General features: G+C 46.1%; 1 protein-coding gene across 13 annotated transcripts in view; it reads right to left on the bottom strand.

The window, feature by feature from the left end:
* Positions 1-4,963, bottom strand: part of SPTAN1 (spectrin alpha, non-erythrocytic 1) — a 59,008-nt gene extending 54,045 nt beyond the window's left edge. For 4 of the 13 annotated variants that reach the window (XM_019637587.1, XM_019637596.1, XM_019637630.1 and 1 more), the window contains exons 1-2: positions 4,823-4,961; positions 2,176-2,226 (exon numbers count right to left, since the gene is read on the bottom strand). In XM_019637587.1, the coding sequence (XP_019493132.1) occupies positions 2,176-2,208 (33 nt within the window). In that variant the 5' untranslated portion in view covers positions 2,209-2,226; positions 4,823-4,961. Of the gene's footprint in view, positions 1-2,175; positions 2,227-4,822 lie in introns of all 13 variants that reach the window. The other 9 variants (XM_019637548.1, XM_019637568.1, XM_019637577.1 and 6 more) reach the window with 4 other exon arrangements.
* Between the last annotated feature and the right edge of the window lie 4,258 nt (positions 4,964-9,221).

The raw sequence follows: 9,221 nt of genomic DNA, 5'->3' as shown, positions 1-9,221 counted from the left end.
TGGTCTTAGGCGACCCCTGTGAAAGGGTCGTTCGACCCCCAAAGAGGTCGCGACCCACAGGTTGAGAACCACTGGTAAAGATATGAATCATAGCTAGAAAGTTCTAGTTTAATCCGAAGGTATAACATGCCTGAGAATGACTCCTCATACCCAAAACAAATTCATACACATTACCAACTGAAAATGGAGTCCTACTAAAGAGGCTTGCCATTAATTATATCTCTGTTTTCGCGACAAATGCCAAGAGATAGCTGTTTGAGGCAGTTCTTGGTACTCAGGCGATTTTTAAACACCTTAACCTAATCTACAGAAGGTATATGTCCCATTGTACTAGGGGTTGTATCTGTCTTTGGAGAGCGGGGAGAGGCAGTGGGTGGGGGTGAGAAGGATACTGTGTTAAGCAACAAAAAGGACTGCAGAAACAAACATTTTCAAACCAAAGGTCAAATGCTTTGGACTCTGCAAACTTGGCGCCTGCAGTGAGTGGTTTAAGGACATCCTCACGCTGATTTGGGAGAATGGAAGAATCCAGCAGTTTCTCTATGGGACCTTAGAAGACAATAAAATTGTAGTGATCATGAAAGGAGTGACTATTTACAACAGCGTTGGGACCACTGTCACTTCAACAGGCTGAACGTGCCATATGTAACAGACATTTGGAATACTACAAAATGAATTCCGATTGCAGGCAGGACACCAGATACATTGTTTTGCAAGGAAAGGGATTTTAGGGACTAACAGGATGCAGAGATAATCTGGCTCTATGGAAAAATTCATAAACATCACCCAAAGCAAAAGGTCACAGAAACTAGTCATCAGCTTTGTTTTTGTTGCTTAGACAGAGCCCAAAGGTGCAGAATCGGCAAATGCCCTTTTTCCATGGCTTAGAAAGCCAGCCTATCACCAACTCTTACATGTCCAAAGCAAGAGAGGTGTACACCCATGGATGTAGAAAAGCTCCCCGAAAACAAACACCAAAGAACTAGTCAGCATCTATACAAACTTTATACCAATGGATTCTCGGATCAAATGAATTAACTCAAAACCAGCTCTGTGCAGGTTCTACTGGTAAGCAGAAGTAAATATTATATAAGTTGAGAGTGTTAACCATGAAAAATTTTTTTTGCTGAAACCACATTCCAAACGAGATAGTGGATCTGTGTGTCAGCCTTCCAACTGATGAATTCATTTGAACGTGTTAGCCGGATTCGGCAGAGGTGAGCAAGGACTTGGCTTTGGAGAGCAGAAATCTCATACTGCATTGCATCAAAACCCAGAAACGCAGAGCGGCGTCTCGTACATACGTGTGCACACCCCCCAAATACTGTCTTGCTGCTACTTACCCGTCAACCTGTAAAATTCAGATGAGAGGTATTTGAGTGCAAAACACTGTCACTGAGAGTCAAAACAGGAGAATGTCATCACGTGGCCCATTTTTATAAACCTCCTTTAAATAATTAACCAGTCTGATTTATAAAAGGGCCTGCCTTGGATTTATCACCCATAATCACTAGGAATTTGCAATGTTTGTATTTCTCCTTATGGAATATCAAGACATTAATTTTAAGCATTTTTCTTTTTGAAGGTCCAATTTAGCAAACACGCAAAAATTGTACACAAATAAAACATATATAGTGAGCTTTTTTTTTTTTAAATAAAAAATGAAATGCAAGCTCTATTTCATTACAAAGATTGTGGCAGAAAAAATAAGTCAATGGGAACAGGAAACAAACCCAAGTTTACAATATTTGTCAAATTTAAAAGTACTATTTTTGCTACGTTTTCAAATTATTTTTGCCAAATATCTAAGATAATCTGTTTAGTCCCTTGGTTCTTAAGAACCAAGTAACCATCAATAAAACAAATAATCAGTAAACACTACATGCAAATACCGCTAGGGTGATAAGAAATTAATATATTCATGCCTTAAAGAGAGGAAGGTAAAAAACAGGAGGCTTTGGAAATTTTAGAATAAATTTACTAAGACTTCTGTTCATTTAATACCAAAAAAAAAACCCCACCCTAACAGTAACCTTAACAGGAAGGTCATGCAGGCAGGGTTTTTTGCCCCCTCTCTTTGGATCATTCAACCTCTTTGACACAAAAGTATCTTCACCGCAAACCAGGCAAAACCGAAAAGGCAACGCATTTCCTGCATGCTGGTCAAATAAATACCTGGATTCTGCGCTTACGAAACGATGACAACATGATGGAGGAATGTGGAGTCTAAAGAGGGAGGGGTGAGAGCAAGATAACAAGCTTCTAAGGGCACGGAACAAAAGAACTTCAAAACGAAGAAAGCAGGTCCTTAAACATATATGAATACAGCTAAAAATCCAGTTTCACATATTTCCCCAGCACCTTCTAAATCTTAGCAGAGCTTTAAATAAAGTGGAAAGATAACCGAGCTTATCTCGTCTTAGCAGTTCCTATCTAGATGTGCTCCCTGGCCAAGTCATCCCCCTCCCTTTGGGTCTGTTTCCCCACTTTTCAAATAAAGTAATAATACTGAATATACTTTTTAACACTATCCGTCTTGATGAATTAACTGAGATTTCCAGGACTAGGTAATTCCTAAATCCCCTTCCATTCAGTAATAAAATGGCATGATTTGATAAAATCACCAGAAATAAGAACTCAAGTTACAAAAGATCTGACTTGGGCCTGGTTTACTGGTCCACTTCCTCTACAAAATACTATTTCCTGTTTAAAACCAGTACAGGAGGAATATGCAAAAAAGGTGGGAGGGAGGTACCAGGGCAGCTGCGTCCCTCCAGCATTCTGGGAGTCAGCATTTGCCGTCAGGGCGCTGCATTCTCCTACCTACACCCACCACAGCTGACGGGCCTCGGCAGACCCAGCTGCCTAACTAGTGGAGTCCTGGCATAACGGAGGGCGGACTAGGACGCCGGCCTCGTGCCCACTGTCCTTAGTGCAGGTTCAGCGATGACAGCACTATTCCTGACAGCCACTTCTCCGGGTCCGCAGTGGGCCCCTCCCTTTGAGATGAAGGCAGGTAAGGAAAAGGAGAGAAAATTCTAACCTAGGGAACCAAAAGATATGCTTAAAAGACAGCTCTCCCCACCTAAACCTGCTTATCAGATTGCTTGGTGCTCATATTAGAGCCTGTTGACTGATGAGACTTCTCCAGTTATTAGATGACTACAAAACACACTGCCACAGACCAAAAGCATATCAGAGAATGTTACTGAGCTGATGGTTGAGGCTAAGAACTGCTTCACACCTGTCCAGTACAGAGCACATCCTTCTTTCGAGTCTGTCTCTCCATCTAGGTCCCTGGGTAACAGCTAACACACTTTGAGGGTTCCTTAGAGTAATTATTGTCCCAATTACTAAAAAAGGCTTATTGTTAATTTCCTGCACAGAGGCCCTTACTGCAGCACATTTCCCCCCCACAGCACATTTTTCAAATTTTGACTTCAATTTAACCTTTCAAAATCTAAGACATTCGCTGTAACAAAAGGGAAAATAAACTAGTTTGTGGAGTTGGATCCTTGGCTCAATGGTTTCATACAGCTGAGTGTTCCCACTGCTATCCTTAAGAATTTTGTTTCCTGGCTGCAAGACACCCCCACCCTGCCATCTTTGATACATTCTGTTTTAGTAAAGTCCAATCGCTATGACGACGCAATTTCTCAACACATTATGAAAATACTTCATATGGTCTCTCTCTTCTAGTCTCCCCTAACAGCCATGATATTAAGTTTTTCTAAAATACCATGATGAAGACAGAACAAAGGGCCTACAGATTCCAGGATCTATTATATAAAATAGATGTGATAAGGTGTTGCAGCAGTTCAAGCATCATTTCAACCCAGCTTTCTGGTCTATTCAGGCGTTTAATTCAAAACATATTCAACCCTTAACCTTAACAAGCCCTTTATTTAAAATACATTTTATCTCAGTACATCAAAGAGACTTTTAAAAGCAATTTCTTTGGAAAGCATCTAATCAAAATCGCTGGAACGGCTTTCAAACAAAAGGCTGCTCTATCATTCAACACCGGCATGGCTGTGGAATTTTTGACAAATAATATACTGTCCTCGACTCGAAAGATCCGGTCTCAGGAAAAAAAAAAGAGGACTCTAAGTATTAAATTATTTGATTTGGCTCTCACACAAAGCAAAAGCCACAGCTACCTGTTATTTACAAGCAAATCACAACTGAGTAGGAAAGAAACGTTTATTACAAGGAAAGCAAAGGAGATGGCCGGCCAGCCTCGGACCTTTCCGTGTCTAGAGACAAGGCCAAGAATAGGCCCCAAAAGATGAAATTAACATCAAAGAGCCCTTTACCCTAAGATTTTGGCTTCTTCCTCCTTTCAGGGTTGGGCCGGCATTGCTTGTAGGGATTTAGGAAAAGGAGGGGCACAAGTTGCTCCCCACCGAGGGAAAGGGTTGGGGGTGGTGGGGGGTGCGTTCTATATGGAGGGGGGTGGTGACGATCCCGACCTGGGAGCCCCCGCCCCACCTGCCGCCATCGGATGGGACAGGGCGCGGCCGCAGCCAGGCTGGGGCGGGGAGGGACCCAGCGGCCTCGCCACCCCCTCCGCCCAGTCAATGACATTCCAGCCACCGGCGCCCAGACTCGGCCAGGCTGCTCCTCCACAGCCCACGCGCCACAAGCCAGTCGCGACCGGCTCGCCCGGCTCCCCGCCCGACGGAGGGAACCGGGAGGCCGGCCCGGCTCACCTGTCCGCGCGCTGGCCCCGCCCCTCCCCGGGGGCGACCCGGCTACCCGCCCAGGGGTCGGCTGCTCCCAGGCCCCGCTTCCGCCCGTGCTCCCCTGCTCTCCCTCTCACCGGCTCCTGGGGGTGAGTGCAGCGGTGCGTGGGGCTGAGGGGTGGGGGTTGCTGAGGGACCGACGCTCCTCCGCGGCCTCCGCTCCTCGCAGTTCGCTCCGCAGCGGGTAGTGGCGGCGACGCGCGCGCCCCACCTCTTTTATAGCCGGCCACGCGCGTTCCGGCTGGCGGGCGCGCGCGAGCGCGGGGGAAGCGCCCCCGCGCGGTGCTAGGGGCGGGGGCGAACGCCGGTGGAGCAGAGGGGCGGAGCTCCCTCCGTCTCGCCTCCCAAGCGCTCGGCGGAAAAGGCCGAGCGTTCCCGGAAGGAGCCGAAGCGGTAGTGCTGGGTAAGGGTCGATTGCAGAAGCGCCGCGGAGGATGGAGAAGGCGGGCGCGCGCCAGAGATGGGGGTCGGTGGTGCAGTGGCGTCTCTGCCTCCGCCCCGGCAGGCCGAGTTGCTGCAGCCGCCCCGCCCTCCCCGCAGCTTGGATCCTCCAATCCTGCCCCTCCCCGCCCTGCACAGAATCTTCTGCACCCTACCCTTCACCCCTCCGCCCGTGGGAGCCCTTCCAGGAGTGCTGCGAAGGGCGGGGCAGGATCCATCGCTGCAGCCAGGCTGGGGATGCTGTGCGCCCTGGCCGGAAAAACGCCCAGTCTCAAAGAATGAGATCACCGTGTGCTTCTCTTCTTCCTGCCCGCTTTCCCTAAGAGAAAGGCTGGGGCCAGGGATCTAAGTCAGTCTACGTTGGTGAGAGCTGGGGTCAGAAACCAAGGATGATTTGGGGACTCCGGCTTTGAGGAGGTGGTAGGAAAAGGCCAAATCCAATAATAAAAAATAAAGTCGACTGATTTGGAATTTAAGTCTGTCATTCTAGGATTTGGAGATTTAATAATTTCTTACATTTTCAGCAAAAGCTTTCTCACAGGTCGCCAGTGGAATAGGATGAATCACTTGTATTTTCTAAACAAGGTATTAAGGTTCTTCCTGCCACAATAATTGAACTTTCCTCATGTACCAGGCACTGTGCTAAGCATTTCATGTGTGACTTTTTTTTTTCAATTTCTGCAATAATTTTATGACGTAAGTATTATTTCCCCATTTTACAGGTGAGCATTCTAACATGGAAGCTAAGAGTCTTGCCTTCAGTCAGGCAGCTAGCAAGAGGAAAAGCTAGAATTTGAATCAAGCAGTCAGAACCATCTCGTAAACAGTATGTTACACTGCCTTCCCATAGGAAAGGGAGGCATTGTGATGGTGGGTGTTGGGGTGCTGAGAAAAGAAAAATAAGAATTCTGGAATTTCTGTTCTTTACAGTCCTAGCAGTCTGAGGGCCTGGCTCTAAACTCGGTAGCCAGAGCCCTGGGTTATGACGCCCTGTTCCCACCCCCACTAGGGTGACAGCTGGGCCGCAGCCATTGGTAGTAACACCCAGATCATTCCTGTGCAGTCAGGCAGACCAAGAGCTCTGCAGCTCAGAAAGGCCTCAGCCTCCTGGTTACCAAGCAGCCCTCCTCTTAAATAAATATAAAGGCACTGGGCATTGCACCAGAACTTGGGCCCAGGCCCAGGCCCAGCTCTGAGCTCCCTGGTCCTCTGCAGTCTGGCTTCTTCCTCTGTGCCTGGGATCCACAATCTGGATTCTAAGCCACCCAGGCTGTAGCCATGATAGTAAGGAAAAAATCCCCCACACCCCTCATCCCATCTGAGTGGAGAGAAAAGGAGTGGCCACACCCCAGAAGCAGGTTTCCAGAGAATCTGGAGGAAAAACGTAGGAGCCAGGAGGCATTTCCTGCAATTTTCTTTGTAGAGAAAATAAGGCCGGTAACACCTCCCTGAAGTGTGCACAGCTGATGGCATTCACGGCCTCTTCTCCAGGGGGCAGGCAGCAAAATGTTAAATCATATATTCAATTCTGGGTGCAAAATGGCTAACACAACTGTCCAAAATTTCCAAGACCTTTTGCTCCAGCAAAGAACAGTCTCCAGGCTGTGGGCAGGAGTTATATAAAGGGAGGGTTTTTCTTTTAAATCACTCTGGCTTCATAGTGAAACGGGGGTTCTGCTGCTTTTGCTTGATGCAAAACAGATCGGAGATCTTAGGGAGAGCTTCTGTATTAGTACAGAAACTAAAATTATATCCCTTGATTCTTTGATCTGAGACAAGGCCAAAAACAGTATTCCAGGCCTCTCCACCTCCCACTCATCCACCCCATTCAGCATTTGGCACTGGAAATGAGACATTTAAAAAACTGTTCTCCTGTTCTATTGTCTGCCTGCCTCACCTCCCAACAACCTCACCATATGCCCAATACTCAGCTAGGTGTGGAGAAAGGGAGATGACAAAGCTAATAATGGCCCTCTTTGTTTTCCGAGAGACACTCATTCAGAAAAAAAGAAAGAAAACCATCAAAATAGCACACAAGACAGTGTAGCAGCTCTGTAACCAATCAACTGGTTCTCAGTCACAACTTTCCAGGCCTCCTGAAAGCAGATGGGACTGAATTTTGAGATTTTTCTATTCCACCTGTTCTCTGAAGGTTTGATATGCACCCAAAGCTTAGGCACTGAGGCAGTTCCAACACCTTTTCAAGTTGTTCAAGAGGTCAACCGTTGGGAAATACACTAGCTGTAATGATGTTTACATGTCCAGCCATGGAAAGTTACTTGCTCACTCTCCCTGGGAGAGAGTCTCTGGGTCTCTCTCTCTCTCTCTCTCTCTCTCTCTCTCTCTCTCTCTCTCTCTCTCTCTCACACACACACACACACACACACACACACACACGGCAAGGTTAACAAGCAAGCATCAGCACTTCCACTATTTTCCCTCCCAACTCATACCAGATGACAGACAGTCTGCACTGTCAGAGCTGACAAGGAACAGCACAGAGCTTCAGAACAGTGACTGGAAACACCTTGAAGATATTGTTAAGTGAAATAAACCAGACACAAAAGGACAAATTTTGTAGATTCCACTAACACGAGGTCCCTGGAGTAGTCAAATTCATAGAGACAGAAAGTAGACTGGGGGTTGCCTGGGGCTGGGGGTGAAGGAGAATGGGGAGTGAGTGTTTAAAGGGGAGTTAGTGTTTAAAGTGTCAGTTGGGGAAGATGAAAAAGTTCTAGAGATGGATGGATGGTAGCGGTGGTTATACAATGTGAGTGTACTTCATGCCACTGGACTGTACACTTACAAATGGTTAAAATGGTCAATGTTAGGGCCAGCCGAGTGGCTCAGTTGGTTAAGAGCTCGCTCAAGAGTGCCAGCTCTGAGCAGCAGGGTTGCCAGTACGATTCCCAGCCTGAGCTGAGCTGCCAACAGATGGAAGGATGGCTCGGATGGAAAAAAAAAAAAAAAAGAAGTCAATGTTGTGTTAACGTATATTTTACCACAATTTAAAAACAAAGTAAAACACAGTGAGTGCTTCCGAAATCGGGGACCACAATAGAGAAGAGGCCTGCCAACTGCTGGGAACATGGCCTTGACAGACAGACTGGCTTGCTTAAAAGGACTGCAGGTAACAGCAGAGAGGTGAGTTCCTCCCCCCCCCCTCACCCCTAACACCCATGCTGATTTCACATGTGTACCCCTATGGGGCTGCCTCTTAGGCCCCAGCAGTCTCTATCCCTCCTTTGCATCCTGAGCACCCAGTAGAGTTAGTTTCACAAACCATGTCAAACATTCTCAAAAAACTTCAGTAGTTTTCCATTGCCTACTGAATCGCCCAAACTATCTGAATAGAGATTCCAGAGCGTCACCAACTTGTTTCTACTTACGTTCCACAGGGTCATTCCCTCCAGACCTGAGCTTAGCCACGTTCTAAACAGGTTTTTTATTTTTCCTGCTTCATGCTTTCGCTTATACTTCTTGCCTCCAATTAGAATGTCCTTTCCCAAAATCTACCTCTCATTTCTCCGACAAATCTTACCCCTGTTACGTAGAACCTTTCTGGAAGAGCAATTGGACAATATGGATCAGAATATAAAATTTGCATGCCATTTGACACAACATTACATTTTAAGAATTTACCCTAAGGGAGGAAAAGATACATATTTAAGAATGTTAATAATTATAAAAAATTAGAAGCCACTAGCCACCAACTGAAAAATGGTTATGATTCATTAAGTTCAAGACTACATTGGTGATATAGTTCACACTGATGGGCTTGAAAAGCATCTGAGATATTATTGAATGGTAGCAGGCGACTGGACATGGGTATTGAGTTGACTTACTTAAGAACTGTATTCATAGATCTGTGTACATGAGGTATGATAAAAAAATACGGTGAATGTTTAAATAAAAAGTTTATTACAGTAAAAGACACATTGCCATTAATCCATCTCAAAATACTCCCCCTGGCTTCGAGCACACTTATCCCATTGTTCTTGCCACTTTCCGAAGCAGTTCTGGAAGTCATTTTTC

The sequence above is a fragment of the Hipposideros armiger genome, unplaced genomic scaffold (genome assembly GCF_001890085.2).
Source record: "Hipposideros armiger isolate ML-2016 unplaced genomic scaffold, ASM189008v1 scaffold_3, whole genome shotgun sequence".
Taxonomy (NCBI): Eukaryota; Metazoa; Chordata; class Mammalia; order Chiroptera; family Hipposideridae; genus Hipposideros; species Hipposideros armiger.
Note: the sequence above shows the minus strand (reverse complement) of the source record. Positions and strands in the feature narration are given on the sequence as shown.